We start from the raw sequence: 16,617 nt of genomic DNA, 5'->3' as shown, positions 1-16,617 counted from the left end.
ACGGAATAATTAAATGTTTTGTGAATGCTGATAAAAATTGGAAGTCAATTGGTTAGCAGGTGAGCTTTTGCAACCTGAATCATTGCCTCATGAACTTACAGAAGTTACAGGAGTACAACACTAGAACTCCCTCAAACCAGTGAAATATAATTTGAAAAATTGAACTTGCATTACTGTATCCTTGTGAAGTTTAAAAAATATTTGTATTTTTTATGGCAAATTAAGGAAGTGCTAGATTGAAGGTCCAATTCTCAAGCTCAATTCATCCAAAGTTGAGCAACATTTTCTCTGGGAATTGTGGACAAAATTAGCAGGAGCTGTACTCAAAATTATGATCCACTAGGAGCTCTATTCTGAATATACCAGTGCTCATGTAAAGTTCGTCTATGATAAATATGTATCCTATATCACGTTGGTAAGGGTTGTTATTCCTCTTTTTTTTTTTCAAATTGATAATTCCTCGTTTTAAAAGAAGGATGCTACACCCAACTAAAAACAAACAAAAGAAGAGGAAAATGAAATATACATTTCTAGAGGAATTGGATAGAAAGCGTAGGTTCTTGATACAACTAAATCTTCAAATTTATAATACTAAGAAGGTGACAACGAAGCATGGCCTAATTGCAGATTTTTTGGTGAGTGGAGACTGCTTTTAGAGTTATTTTCACTATCAAGTTCTAAATTTGAATCATAGTTGGAACGGAAAGGATGTAGAATAGAGTAGAAAGGTCAAATACATACACACACACATATATATAGCTACTCACTTAAAAGGAAAAACAAAAATATCTTTTGGTTGTTATGTACTAAAAGATTACAAATATTCTGAGCAAAATTGAACTAGTAGATTTTCAAGACCATTTACCATAACCACTGTCATGAACCTTTTTGTTTTGTTTTTTTTTTTGGTTGTGGTGGGGGGAGGAGGGGAGTGGGGGGGATGAGGGGGCAAAAATCGAATAATTGATAGAACAGTGGTGAGAACCCTCCTAATTAACTGCAGCTGTTCACCACTTAAAAAACATTAGTAGGCCTTGTTAGCATGTATGGTAATACTGTAAGATGCTGATGCTGATGGTCAATTATTCAGGAAGGCATTGCCAGCCATATGGTAGGCATAATACAAACTGGATACGCATCCTTACATGGAACGATTACCCTGGAGATGCAGAATCCTTTGGAGTTTCCCCGTGTACTGTTCTAAAATGTAAACCTTTTCTATTATTTTTTTAATATAATTGTCAATAATTTTTTTGGAGTTTTTTTAATCAGTATGACATAATATAGTGAATTTAATCATCAATTCAACCTTTTGTTTTCTCATTAACTGTTTATAGCCTATTGTCTTCTTATTAATCATGATTTTCTTCTAAACCAATATGTATATAAAATATAGTTAAATTTAATTATCACACTTATCAATATAATAATTGGAGATAATTTTAATGCATACAATAATTAATTGGAGATGAGGAAAATAATTGGTGAATATAGTTGTAAATGGGCAATTTTTAATTTTAATTATCAAAATTTTTTAGATTTAATTTATTGAAAATTTTCATTTTTCTTATTAGCATCATGATTGAAATGCAATAATTCTAATTAAAAAGCATGCAATAAATTTAATTAAAAGAGATCAGGATAATTTAAGTATAACGAAAACTAAGATTAAAATATGCTTATACTTTTCTACTCCTTATTGCTAAGGCTCATCATACTTTTTATATGGTAATAATAAATGATGATGATTGTCAAATATGTAGTCCTCACTCCATGAAGTACAATCATGATTTTGAAGCTAAGCTAATGGATTAAGAACACTAATAAATGGTAAAATGGGAATGGAAGCACAACATGATCAATGCACAGAAATCCCCATGAAAATAGTCCAATTATTACAGTCATCAATCGTTAGCGAGGATAAATGGTTATAAGCAAGCAGACGACTCTGAAGTTGTTCAGCAGGATAGATCAAAATTAGGAAATTTATATGATATGATATTATATTTTATTAGGTTCATAAGCGACTCCAAAGCTTACAAGAGTGCCAATATTATTTACACGATATTACATTTGAAAATTCAGAAGAATCGAGGTTGCAAATTAGCCCGCAAATTATATTGGTCTGGGTAAAAAAAATTTCTACTTCACATTATGACAACACGTGTTGAATAATCATATACAACGAGCTATTATCTTTATTGGGTAAAAGTAAAATGCCAAATTCATGCAGTGATCCACCTTTGTTTTGTAACATCTAATCCGATAACTAACTCTAATAATATATAATTGACAACGAAGTGTGGTTTAATCAGTAAGACGTTTCACCAGTAATTGACAAGTCACGGATTCGAATCATCAAAAGGGTAAGTAGAAAATTACTATTGATTTAGTACTGTTTAAAAAGAAAACAAAAACTCTAAAATGTAATAGTCCTAAGCCAAATTCCAATTCTAACTTCTAAGCATGATAGAACAGGATTTTAGTGTACTAATAATTATTTGATTCCAACCAATAACTGCTTGAGCATCAAATCATTTGTATCAGAAGTTTAATATTACATCAACATGGAAAAGGGTACCCTTTTTTTTAAAAAAAAATTTAATTAGTGTGTGGGAAATACGAATACATTGGTAATGAGGAAACACTTTTCTTCTTTTTTTTTATTTTTATTTTTATTTTCACTTCTTTAATTGTACATTAAAAGAAATTACTTAACGAAGGACCTCTAATCACCAACTTTTTTTTTAATCTCATCATTTCTTTGGTTAGTCTGCAAGAATTAACTTACTGTCCAATTAATTAATGAATATTCAATATAAATGTACAGTTAACAAGTTTGCATTAATGGTCATTGTCAAGCATTTAAATGAACATAAGTTGTTAAATGATCCAGACAAATCAAGACCTATGATTAGTTGTTAATAATTCAAGCAATTATAGTTAGTCGACAAAGAAAGATTCTTAACAATGTTAGCTGGAAATCAGTATATGTAAGGATTCAAATATGCAATTCATTACTAGTTTGAGTAACTGTGCTTTCCTTTCTTGATCTAATCTTTGCTTCCCGTCTCAAGACTCTCAAGACAGCTAGCAAAGGCAAACATGATGATGGAATTTCAGCATCTCCTTCTGCTTCTTTGGTTTCTAATTCCAATCCTATATCTGTTTCTTCACAAGTTTATTTTGAGAAAAAAATCTCAAATTTCAAAACCCAACTTAGCTGCTGAAAAGCCAAGGCTACCGCCAGGAAGATCAGGCTGGCCTCTTGTAGGCGAAACATTGGATTTTTTCTCCAGAGCTAACCAAGGTTGCCTTCATAAGTTTGTAGCAGATAGGAGGAAGAAATATTCCTCCAATATTTTCAGGACATCATTGATTGGATTCCCTGTGGCCATCTTCTGCGATGCTGAGGGCAACAAATTTCTGTTCTCCAACGAGAATAAGCTTTTCAAGCATTGGTTGCCGAGCGCATTTGACAAACTCTTTCCCAAGTCAAATAACAAGCTCAACACTAACCACTCAAAATCACTGCGTAAACTCCTGGCGTTCATTCTTAAGGGCGATGTGCTTCGAGAGTACGTTGGCGAAATGGATGAAGTAATGAAACAGCATCTGCAAACAGATTGGAATTGCGAAAGAGTAAAGGTTAGTGATGTTGCAAGAAAGTTTGTATTGAAGTTGGAATGTCATATATTCTTAGGAATCGAGAATCAAGGAAAGATTGATAAACTTCTAAAGGGTATAGAGGAGGTAACGGATGGTATGCATGCAGTACCCTTTGATGTTCCAGGATCAGCTTTCCGTCGCGCCATTAAAGCATCAAAGCTGATGCGGGAAGAGTTTGAGGAAATGATCAGGCAAAGAAAGATTGAGTGCCTGGATTCATCATCAGGAAAAGACTTCATATCGCACGCTCTTCAAGCTACAGATGACAATGGACAGTTGTTTAATGAAGCAGACATTGCTAGCCATTTATTAGGTGCGCTTCAGGCTGCCTATGGAACCTTACACCACACAATCACCAACATCATGATGTATCTAACAGAGCATCCAGATGTTTACAGCTTGGTCTTAAGAGGTAAATCAATAGCTAATTCTGCTCCTGCATCTGTATGTTTACGTTAGGATAAAACAGAAGAATATGTTTTCATTTGTTTGAAAGATTTTCAAGCTAAAAGATCTTTGCTAATAGTAATATGTTTTCCATGAATGGGGGAAAGAGCAAAAAGAAATTGCACGTCTAAAGAAATCAAAAGACAGACTCAGTTGGGAGGATCTAAGGAAGATGAAGTATTCATGGAATGTTGCATGTGAAGCTCTGAGACTGAAATCACCAGCACTCGGGGGATTCAAAGAGGCCATTACTGATGCAGACTATGGAGGATATACAATCCCTCAAGGATGGATGGTAAATAAATTTGACATTCTTCTGCCTTGTAAATCTTGAGATTAATTTGTTTTCAATTATCGGCCAAGGATAAACATTTATGTTTGATGTCTGCAGATGCACTGGAATGCACATGAACCCAGAATACTTTCCTAACCCTGAAAAGTTTGATCCATCAAGGTTCCAAGGGGATGGTCCATCTTCTCATACATTTGTCCCCTTTGGGGGAGGAGCACATATGTGCCCTGGATATGAATATGCAAGGCTAGCCATATGCACTTTTCTGCATAATGTGGTGACCAAGTTCAGATGGGAAAAGCTGATTCCCAATGAGAAGATCTTGCATTATCCAATTCCCCGCCCAGCCCAGGGCCTTCCAGTTCTCCTTTATCCTCTTTAAGGACCATTATATGTTTCCTTCGTCCCCTCTAATAATATTCTGTTTTGTATAACAATATTCTGCGTGAAGGTCATATAATAATGTAATCTTACAGAGATGAAGCAGGCTGTTGTGTTTCTCAAGCTGACTTTAGTCTATGATACTGGGCTGTAAGTAATTCGCATTAATATTTCCAAGTAAATTATTGATAATTCCCTGTGCTTCTTGCATCATATCACGTGATCCCTCCAAAATTTCAAAATATCCATATAAAATACTCCGTCTATGTAAAGTGAAAAATAGACAGAAAGCATCTCCGTCCATTGTCATCTAGTCAACTGCCTTAATCTAGTTTTTAACTAACGCAGACTGTGAAAAATAATATACCTAAGCTAAATCATAGTTCTAAGCATGGCAATAAAGGATTTTAATTTGGAGCAGTGGTGATTTAATTGAGTTAGTGGTGATATAATTGAAAATATTACATGACCATTCAGGTGTGTCACACATGCACAAAAAAAAAAAAAAAAAAAAACTTTTTTTTTTTTTATGGAAAATTTTGATATATTTATATTGTCGCGCCCCATTTTTTCGCGATGGAAAAAAGAAGGTGTTTATAAAAAGATGTGATTTTATTTTAAAACAAGTGACAAAGGACCTAGAATGGGACTTAAAAAAAATGCGACAATTTGGGTCCAAAATTTAGTCTAAAAGGGTTTTTTAGAAAAATAAGAGTCGCCACTTGGTATTGAGTTTTGGTGTACCAAGTCACCCAAAAATAAAGTAAAATAAAATAAAACCCTTTTGACAACTCCAGGTCTTTGAAAACAAGAGAAAATGGGTTCGGGAGTCACGGTTGAAGAAAGGGAAGGCAAAGGTTCAATTGACTCAAACCTAAGGCACCCTTTCAACCTAGTCTACGCTAGTTGCGAGGTTTAGTCAAAATTTTCCTAATCTAACCCTTAATTTTATCATATTTGGATGTTTCCTATATGGATGCAAATCTAAATATATCGAAAGGGACAAAATGTTCATTCAAGGGGTTTAATTGAACCAATCGCATTAATTGCGAAGGCCAAAATGATTCCTTGAAAGTGTCACGAATATGCAAATGATGAAATTAAAATAAAATAAAAGAAATTAAATTATATACATATATATAAGTGATCAAAGAAAAGGAGAATGCAACATAAAGGGTACGGGAGGCAAAACTCGTGACATAATTTTCTTATACATGGATTAATAGGGTACTTAAACTAGAAAGTTATAATCACCCATTTCCCATGTTTGAAAAATAATTATCCTAACATGAACAAGCAAATGAACTAGTTTAAATGAGATGCAATTCTAAATGACATGATTAGCACCTATAGCGGGTAGGGGATAATATAATAGGGAATATCATGCAAATGAGAAAAGATCCTAAAAAATGAAAATATGCATGAAAATGTAGTGAATAGCATACAAAGATGAATCTAGCGCAAGATGACCTAAAGGGTCTAGCGTTGGACTAGTCCATTTCTAAAAGTCCTTACTAGCGTTGGACTAGCAAGTAAGCGGAGGGAGAAACCACAACTAGCGTTGGACTAGTGTGGTGACATCATGCATTAACAATTCATAGTGAAACAAATAAAGCATAAATTAAAACAAATAAACACATAAGAGCACGTAGCACATAACACGTAAACATAATATCTAGATGCCAAAATCCTAAGAAAAGCGGATAAAACACATAACACATAAGCCACATAAACACGCAACCTATCTATTACATCGGGGAGCGCCTAACTACAATCTAGAAAGGAAAAATATAATGAAATAAATCTAATTATCCTATCTATTACATTTTGAGGTATTTAAATGCCTCTCGAATCATTATAAAAATTAACTGAAACATATGTAAGAAAATTTGAATGAATATTTAAATCAAATAAATAAAGCATATAAAGATATATAAACACATAGGAACACATAGGAGCACATAAGAGCACGTAATTGACATTGAAATAATAAAATAGGAGTACCTCCCGTTTGAAGTGGTGACTAAATGGAGTCAAATTGTCCTAATTATACTCACAATGAACAAAAGGATCATGGCACCAATTTAATTGAAAAAGAAAATAATAATACAAGCACTAAATTCGCACTAATATGTCAGACGTAAAGAAATTTAAGCAAATCTAAAAATTACAAGTTAAGTATATTCAAAAGTAGCATAATTAGCTATTAAAGAAAAGAAACAATCATAATAAAGAGAGTCAAAATTCATCAGGGACTGAATTGCAAAAATTGAAAAACTGTTGGGGACAGAAATTATATTTTCCAAAGTTCAGGGGTCAAAATTAAATGAAAGATAAAATTCAAGGACCAAAATGCAATTAAATTAAGGACCTTAGTGAAACAAATTTAAAATGTTCTGGGCCGAAGTGAAACTACTCCAAAGGTCAGGGGCTAAAGTGAAAATTTCGGTTTCTGATTTGGGCAAGGAAAGGCTATCGGGCCATCATTTTATTTCTTTGGGCCGAACACTGCCTAAGCCCAGCCAAAAGTCCAAGCCAAACGAGCAGGCTAGCCCATCTTTTTATCACTCAAGCCCAACAAAAACAATGCATGGGCTCTAACCTTCTAACCCAACCGAAACCCAAAAAAATAAAACAAAACCCATTTCCAAAACCCAACCAAAATTAACTCTTGGCCCATCAGAAAAAAAACATTAGCCCAATTTCTTTTCTTTTTTCTTCTTTCTTTCTTTCCTTTCTTTTCTTCCTTCCCCAATCGTTTCTTCTTCTTCTTGTTCGGCCAGCTGAAGCTTCTTCAGCTAGTGGCCATGGAGGCTGCCGGTGGCGCCGCCGCCGCCGACCGCCGCCGCCGGTGACCTCTCCGGCCACCAAAAATCCTCAAAATACACCTCCCCACTCCATTTTTCGCGTAGATTCCATTTTCGGAGTTAGTTTTTACAAAAGATGACCCAAAAGTGGTCAAAATGCCAAGAAATCAGTTCAGTTTTTATTTTTTTTAACCCCTTAAACCTTCACCAAAAATCATGAAAATTATACTACAACACTCTTACAACTTCTACAATACAACTATGATTTTTTATTTGACAAGAAACAACATAAAAAGGCTAAATTAAAGCAAAAACAGCCCCTAAATGAAGAAAAATACTTCCATGCCTTTAAAGCTCAAAACTCCAAAATATTTAGATATCCCAACATTTTCAGATCTTTGCTAGTTAATGGTCACCCATTTTGACAACAACATGCACAATATTCAGCTTTTTAATCCGTTTTTCCATTTCGGCATTTTATCAAGCATTTAACATGCATTCACAGGCCCATTTCTTTTCCCTTAATGTCATTCGTGGATTACTCCAAAATTTCAACAAACACCAGCAGCAACAACAAGAAAACAGCAGGAACAACCAATAATACATGAATTCAACATGATAAATAGAAAAGATGGGAAATAGTTCAATGGAAGTGTTAATACCTCTTATGACCTTAGTTAAAATTTTGATGAAATTCCAATCTCCTCACGCCCGATTGCTTGCCTTCTTGTGTTTGATTCTGTGTGTGTATATTGGGAGAGGGAAGGGAGCCGGAAGGAGCTTTTTTTTTTTCTTTCTTCTGTTCTGTCAGGGAGAGAGCCGAGAGATGTACATTGGGAGAGAAAAAGAGGAGCTTGTGTGTGTGTTTGGTCAAAATGATTATTTTTTACCAAATGACAAGAAAGTTGAGTGTAGGAATGGGTTAAGTGTATTTTGTGGGGAAAATGATGAAAATGTGTAAGTTTAGTAATAATTTGATTTTGACTTCATTTTTTATTTTTTTTATTTTTTTTTATTATTATTTTTTTTTAGTTTTATTTTTGTTGTTGTTTTGTCTTCTTTTTTTTTTTAAACAAACCTGCAAAATTGAGAAAAATGCACATTAAAATGCTAAAAAATAAATAATTCATTAAATAGAAAATTTTGAGAAAATATTAAAAATCGACAGAAATTTGGTGTCTACAGCTTGCCCCTCTTTGTCTAGAGTTTCAAAGAAACTCAAGACAAAGACGTAGACACCAAATTGCTTACCTGTCTCTTGTAACTGCACCTGAACTAAAATAAACAAGCCAACACTTGGCTGAAATTATTGGACAAAATGATGCAATAACATTGCAGAAAATGTGACCGAACTCATGTAGAGTTACCTACGTATCCCACCATGGGAATCAGGTCAAACGTAGTTCGAATGCAAGTGAACCACAATGAAACAAGTGCATTGACAAACTGCGGTCTTTGCAAAGTCGAAAAAGTTTGAGCTCTCAGAACTTCTAAACAGGAAATACAAAATGAATGTTAAAGCACAATTATTAACCAAATAATCAAGAGAAACGGTCAGTGGGATGCGACTCGAGCCTGCCGAGGTTGGTGGGATAAAACCGATGCCCAACGAAAATAAAAAATGGTCAGTGGGATAAAATCCGAGCCTGCCGAGGTTGGAGGGATAAAACCCATGCCCAACGAAAATAAAAACGGTCAGTGGGATAAAACCCGAGCCTGCCGAGGTTGGAGGGATACAACCCATGCCCAACGAAAATAAAAAACGGTCAGTAGGATAAAACCCGAGCCTGCCGAGGTTGGAGGGATACAACCCATGCCCAACGACAATAAAAAACGGTCAGTGGGATAAAACCCGAACCTGCCGAGGTTGGAGGGATAAAACCCATGCCCAACGACAATAAAAACGGTCAGTGGGATAAAACCCGAGCCTGCCGAGGTTGGAGGGATAAAACCCATGCCCAACGACAATAAAAACGGTCAGTGGGATAAAACCCGAGCCTGCCGAGGTTGGAGGGATAAAACCCATGCCCAACGAAAATAAAAACGGTCAGTGGGATAAAACCCGAGCCTGCCGAGGTTGGAGGGATAAAACCCATGCCCAACGACAATAAAAACGGTCAGTGGGATAAAACCCGAGCCTGCCGGGGTTGGAGGGATAAAACCCATGCCCAACGAAAATAAAAACGGTCAGTGGGATAAAACCCGAGCCTGCCGGGGTTGGAGGGATAAAACCCTTGCCCAACTAAAATAAAAACGGTCAGTGGGATAAAACCCGAGCCTGCCGGGGTTGGAGGGATAAAACCCATCCCCAACGAAAATAAAAACGGTCAGTGGGATAAAACTCGAGCCTGCCGGGGTTGGAGGGATAAAACCCTTGCCCAACTAAAATAAAAACGGTCAGTGGGATAAAACCCGAGCCTGCCCAACGAAAATAAAAACGGTCAGTGGGATAAAACCCGAGCCTGCCGGGGTTGGAGGGATAAAACCCATGTCCAACGAAAATAAAAACGGTCAGTGGGATAAAACCCGAGCCTGCCGAGATTGGAGGGATAAAACCCATGCCCAACCAAAATAAAAACGGTCAGTGAGATAAAACCCGAGCCTGCCGGGGTTGGATGGATAAAACCCATGCCCAACGAAAATATAAAACGATTTTGAAATAACTTTTGAAATTGCAATTTTTTTTTTTTTTTAAATTTGCCCCAGTGTAGAGGCCCCCTTTTTTCCTCTCTCTTTTTTTTTTCTTTTTTTTTTTTTTCAATGTTGATTTGGAATGTATTACCAAAATTGGAGCTCACTCCTTTGAATATTGGCCTTAGTGTAAATCATGTTTAACAAGTGCCATATTTTTCATGTTTTCGAGAGAACAGAAAGAGTGATCATATAATGCCACCACCATGTGATCCTTTGTGGTCTTTTTGGCTTTGAGAACTATGCAAGCATGATCTTTTGGATGTCAAAACTGCTCCCCAGGAGTTGTGCTGCAACTTATGTTGAATCTTCTCAATTTTCTAGCATCAGTCAGCCATACTCCACCGTGTATCACAAATCAACTTTTCTAATGATCAGATTTGAATGAATGGCCAGTATTTCAAGTGTCGGCATCTCGCTTTTCGTTCATGATTCTCTTGTGCTCCAAAATCTCACCTTGATGACCTTAACCTTTCGGATTTTCACAAAGGTCACACCTTTTATTTTATTTTGTTTTCATTTCCTATTTTTTCCTTTTGTTTTCCTTCTCTTTTTCTTTCTTTCTTTTTTTTTTTTGTTCCTCTTTTCCTCTTTTTTTTTTTTTTTTTTTTTTTTTTTTTTGAGAAGACATTCTTTCAGATTTTCACCTAATGAACAAATCTTGTCAACGACCTTTATCAACTCAGAAATGTATTTAAAGAAAGGATGGCATCAGCGCGACAACCCTTCCCATTTAAAATGGTGAAGGTGTATTGACATCAATTGCCATTTGATTAAGTGATTTTTATTAGAAATACCACTAAAGCGGAGGTCGAGACTTTATGATTTTTATGATGGGGTCATGTGGGGTGTGGAAAAAGTGTTAAGCCTTCAAAGCAAAATCTTCAAAGAGGTTTCAAAAACCCTAAGACCGCATTCTATCAATATTTGCCCCAGTATGAGGGTATTAAAACCGAAAAAATTGCCACAGTTTGGCTTTTGACTTTTTTTTCTTTTTTCCTTTTTTTTTTCATGACAAATAGGAGATAAAAATTTACCCCAGTATGGGGTTTGCAATCTTTAGGAGGGCTATCAAATGAAGGGTTAAATTATTCTGGAGGTTCAATGGGGAAAACTAGGGGTAAGATGTTCAAAGAGAAAAGAAGAAGGCTCGCCTTTGATCCGTCATAAATGTTATTTCAAAAAGAAAAATCACATAATCAGATAAAGAATTTATTACACATGTCTGAATTGATTGGCAGAAGAAAGACCTGTCCATCCAGTTCTGTAAGAATGGACGTTCCTCCGGATAGCACTCTTCGAACAATAAATGGCCCTTGCCAAGTTGGAGCAAACTCTTCTTTAACCTCCTCCTGAATCGGAAGAATTTATTTCAAAACCTTATCCCTCACTTCAAATAAGCGAGATTTGTCTTTCTTGTCATAACTAACGAACCATTCTTTGATGATAGCACTGTCCATGACAAACATTCAACCTCTTTTTCATCAATTAGAGACAGCAACTCATTGTGCTCCTTAATCCATTTGAATTCTTCTGCCTGAGCCTTTGTCAAAATATGCAAGGACGGGATCTCAGTTTTGGCATGTATTACCATTTCCATTTCAGCATAAGAGGGCAAGGTGTTGCCCCAACTTAAAAATGTAATCTCCAATGAAATGCTCCCAGAGTTCAATTGCAAAATTTGCAAAATTGAAGGAAAAACTGTCTTTTTCTTTTTCTTTTTTTCAATCCTTTTTTTTTCTTTCTTTTTTTCATTTTTTTTTTCATTTTTTCATTTTTTTCCCTTTTTATTATTCTCTTCTTTTTTTTTTTTTTCATTCCCCCTTTCTTTTCTTTTCTCTTTTTTCTCTCTCATTTTCTCTTTTATTTTATTCCCCTTTTTTCTTTTCTCTTTTTTTTTTTCAAGTTGGCTGCTGAAGTATGTACTCCTTTTGAGCAAATAGCCGACCCTCCACTTTGCAATGTAGCATTATTGCAATTTTTCCTCGATCTTAACCATAAACACCTGCACAATGGGGATTTTTCAAAGCACTTGAATTTTTTGATTTTTTTTTTAAGCAATGATATAACAATTAAGACTCATGTAAAGTATTGACTTATCAAGATTTAAAAATATATATATATATACTTTATCTTGGACATACCCTACAAATGAATTATAAAATTTTGCCTCAATGTGAACTTATTTGACAACAATCTCACAAATATATTGCAAAGAATTTGCCCCAATTTGGGCCTATTATAGAATTTTATCGAATGGTTCTCCATTTAACCAGACAAAACCAGAAAACTGTTTTTTTTTTTTCAAAATTTAGAAAGCTAACATGCAATGTGAATAGAAACTATATTTTTCAAATGAAAAAATTAAATGTCATATCCAAACTCATATAGAAGATTCCATGCTAAATCTCTCAAAATAGGACCAAATTGCAAAAGATCTCTTCCTCATTTTGGGATCGGTGTTGAGGGAAAAGGGGTCCCTTTTTTGTTAGTTCATCTTTTAGAACCAACCAAATGGGTATTATTCATGATTTTGAGGTGACTCAGGGGAATGGTATGTCAGGATTTGTCTTTTCTTTTTTTTCTTTTTTTTTTTTTTTTGTGCCCAAATTGTATCCAACACATTCAATATCACATCTTGGTGAAAGCAAATAACTTATCACTCTTATTTTTTTGAAAAAACTCAGTCAACATATAAACTATATAGGCTTGTAATATATGGGTAGAAACGATAGCTAAACATATGAAAACAGGTTATGGCCTTATGATCATGAGTGATTGGTAGATTCCTTAGAGACAATATTTTCACTTCAAATTGTCATGAAAAATAAGTCAACAATGGACTTTATGAGCTTGTAATGTGACTTGACAACGATAGCTAAAATTTTCAAGGACAACGCACTTAAGATTGCATTCCTTCCCAAAATTGCCCCAATTTTGGATTTAAAATCCGGGACCCCATTTGACTCTCTTTCTTATCAATCCTCTTTTTCTTCAACAATCACTAAGGGGAATGCAGCATGGGATGTCTTCGTATTTTCTTTCTTTTCTTTTTTTTTTCTTTCATCATTTTTTCATTTTTTTCATTTTTTTCTTTTCTCTCTTTTCCCCCTTTTTTTTTTTTTTTTTTTTTACCAATACTGATATCCCAATGTCAATGATAAAATTGAAAACTCCCTAATTTGGAGTGTAGATGGCCCCTGTTTCTTTTTGATATTGAAGACCAAAATGTCAATGGTAGAGTCAAATTCCCCCAACTTGTAATTTTTCTCTTGCAAAAATTTTGAGCATCTTTGCCATTTTTTCAATTCTCAAATCTACTTCCCCAGTGTGGGGGTGCGATCATAAGTGCTTTTGAAACGAACCACCAATTTAGGCTCAAATGAGGATGCAAAGAATGGATAGTGTTTGGATAGTAGAAACAACGGCCAAAGCATCATTCTTATTTTTCATGACAACCAAAGTAAAGAATAGCCCGTTGAGAAAATCCATTTCCTTTTGACGTGTAAAATTATGATCACTAAGGCTCTTATTTGAAATGAAATTGTACTTTTGAAAGGTTCAAATGGGAGAACAATTGATAAAATCTGTATAGATATAGAAACGAAAAGCCTAAAGTATCATTCCAAATTTTCAAAACAAATAAGAAATAATGGACATTTTTGCTTTCACTCAGATGTGGATTGAATTTGGTTAGACATACCGGACATTTTCATGGAAAAAAAAATTATCTCACTTTGAAGCTAGTCAGCCAATGCGACTAACCTTGGAGGTTCAATGGAAGTGGACACAAAAATGAAAAGGAAAAAGTGTCGGGGTTGATATTTTATGAGAAACTGTCAAATTTGAATGACCTCTTTTATTTCGACTACTCCCATTGAATAGTTTAGATCACAAATCTAGTGTATGCAAAGAATTTTGGGGATTAGACATACACTCATGAATTTTCGAACAAGAGGTCGAAAAATTTCAATTTAGCCTTATTCCTTAAAATCTATCAGGAAATCTCTCAATGAGCAAATAAAGAATGAATATATACAAAACAATAATTGTCTAAATAAAAACTTTATTATTCAAATGTTTGAAATTTTTTTTTTTCAAATATAATACATGTGAGCAAATAAAAATCTCTAAAAAATACATTTTCAAATATATAAACACTTTCTCTTTCTATCTTTTGAGACAAAATATGTTAGAAACAATGAATCAAAAGATTTTTGAGATACTTTACACTAGCGTTTTCAAATGGATTTTTCATTCATTTTTTTTCATCATCATTTTTTTTTTTTTTTTTTTTACATTGTAGGATCTGCCCAAGAATCAAGTAACACTTGTAATTTTCAAAATTTATCAGATCAAAAATATTATCAGATATAGGAAAAATATTTTTACCTTGTTGAAACAACTTTTATAAATGCAGGGGAGGGGGAAAAAATAAAAGCAAAATACCCAGAGTTAGTAAGCAAAACTGCAAAATCGGTATGCATGTCCTATGGGGGAACCCTTTTATGCCAAGAGTTGGCCTAGTATGAAAAATGCAATCCTCTGGGGTAAGCACCATACAATACCTGATGGATCCGATCGACTTATTGAGATTCAATGAAAAGACAATTTTGAAAAAACTGGATAATTAGAGTGACAAGAGACAATTTGTCCTAACAAAATGAGGACAAAGTCCGAATGGATTGATTGCTTTGATTAACACATAAAAAAATGATATCAAAATCAATTTAGTGTGTAAAACTTACTTTTGAAAGGATTGAAATGTCTCGACTAGTTTCTTCGGTGAACCATAGATCGAAACTTTAAAAAAGAATAAATAGGTTAAATGAATCGAATGAAATTGATGATTAGTTCAAAAATTGACTGGATTATCCTGAAAGTGAAAAAAACCGATCCAATGGATTGGATGAAATTGAGAATTTATTCAAAAAATTAAAATTGATTAAATGAATAATGAATTGAATGGAATTGATGATTAATTCAAAATTGATTGTATTGTCCTAAAAATGAATAAATTGGTCAAATGGATTGGATAGAATTGACAGTTTATTCAAAAATCGACTGGATTACTGACCAAATGAACAGAATGAAATTGATGATTTATCCAAAATGAAATTGAATGAAAATGAAATTAAAAATGAGCAAAATTGTAAGGATCGAATGATCTATAAAAAAAATTGATTCAATCATCTTAGATGTAAAAATGGAATGAATGAAATTGATGATTTATCAAAATCAATGAAATTGCCCTAAAAATAGGTAAACTGGTCACATGAATTGAATGAAATTTAATTTATTCAAAATTGACCGAATCACCCTAAAAAAGGGTAAATTGATCAAACGAAATTGATGATTTATTCAAAATTGACTTAGTCCTAAAAGTGAAGAAATAGGAAAAAATGGATTGGATGAATTTGATGAATAAAATGGTCCAATGAAATTGATGGTTTATTCCAAAAATTGATTGAATTGTCTACCCATTGAAAATTTTCAAAAATTCATTATGATTCATTAGTCTATGAGCCTTCGGAAATCAAGATTTGGCCTTAACATACATATCATCTCAACAATGAGAAATCATTTGTGAATTTCTTCAAGTCAATGTCCTTTAAGCAAGGGATTTTTACCAACTATGTTGAAAATGACCAAAAGATGATTGTTAGATGCTCATATTCTAATGTGCAAAAAAATTGCTCTGCCGTCTTCGAAAAGATCGGATCTTACCTTACCTCGTGCACTACCCCTTTGGACAGTACAAAAAATATAAACGTGCAAGTCTCATTGGATTACATATCCGAGACACAGAGTGGCTTATTTCTAACGTGGGATCCCCTATGCGGCATTCTCTCTATAGTTGATGCATGATGCCAGTTTATTAAAGCAAATAAATATGCAGTACATAAATGAAACGTGATCTAAAGGAACCTCTTTTTGTATGCCGGGGTGAGCTTAAAATGAAATGTATTCATGCTGCAAATGAGAAGCATTGAATTTAAACGTGTCACATCAATTAGGGTAGGCTCCTAAAGAGTATTATGCCAGGACTCTTATTTCCTAGGGCTTATGAATGCAATGGAAACAAGAACCAAGAAAAGTTAGTTCAATCAGATAAATACACATAACACATTGTAGCAAAACAATACAAAAAAATAAAGCAATAAAAGGAAAAGAGGGGTTGGATCCCTCCTCTCGTGAATAGTGTCCCTAATAAGGTAAGGCAGACTCTACTCTAGGTAAACTATCATGGATGCATGAGGTATTGGCTCACTAATGCATCTAGACCTGATAGGTTTTAGGTCCCCGAGCCTTCAGACTCGTAACCAAGGG

At 34.3% G+C, this 16,617-nt stretch overlaps 1 protein-coding gene and 1 long non-coding RNA gene across 4 annotated transcripts in view; one reads left to right on the top strand and one right to left on the bottom strand.

Annotated features, from left to right (window-relative positions):
* Positions 1-2,990: 2,990 nt before the first annotated feature.
* The window catches only part of LOC113713035 (uncharacterized), a 30,304-nt gene continuing 16,677 nt past the window's right edge, over positions 2,991-16,617 (bottom strand). For 2 of the 3 annotated variants that reach the window (XR_011822160.1, XR_011822161.1), the window contains exon 5: positions 8,280-12,292. This is a non-coding gene — a long non-coding RNA (uncharacterized lncRNA). Of the gene's footprint in view, positions 3,616-3,778; positions 6,658-8,258; positions 12,293-16,617 lie in introns of those variants that run through there. The other variant, XR_011822159.1, reaches the window with a different exon arrangement.
* Positions 3,106-4,957, top strand: LOC113713032 (dammarenediol 12-hydroxylase-like). The gene is made up of 3 exons (XM_072068162.1): positions 3,106-4,081; positions 4,224-4,411; positions 4,508-4,957. Exons 1-3 carry the CDS (start codon positions 3,106-3,108, stop codon positions 4,544-4,546), a joined length of 1,203 nt encoding a protein of 400 aa, XP_071924263.1. The 3' UTR covers positions 4,547-4,957.

This window comes from Coffea arabica, chromosome 10e (assembly GCF_036785885.1).
Source record: "Coffea arabica cultivar ET-39 chromosome 10e, Coffea Arabica ET-39 HiFi, whole genome shotgun sequence".
Lineage (NCBI taxonomy): Eukaryota > Viridiplantae > Streptophyta > Magnoliopsida > Gentianales > Rubiaceae > Coffea > Coffea arabica.
This window is presented reverse-complemented; position numbering and strand designations above follow the sequence as displayed.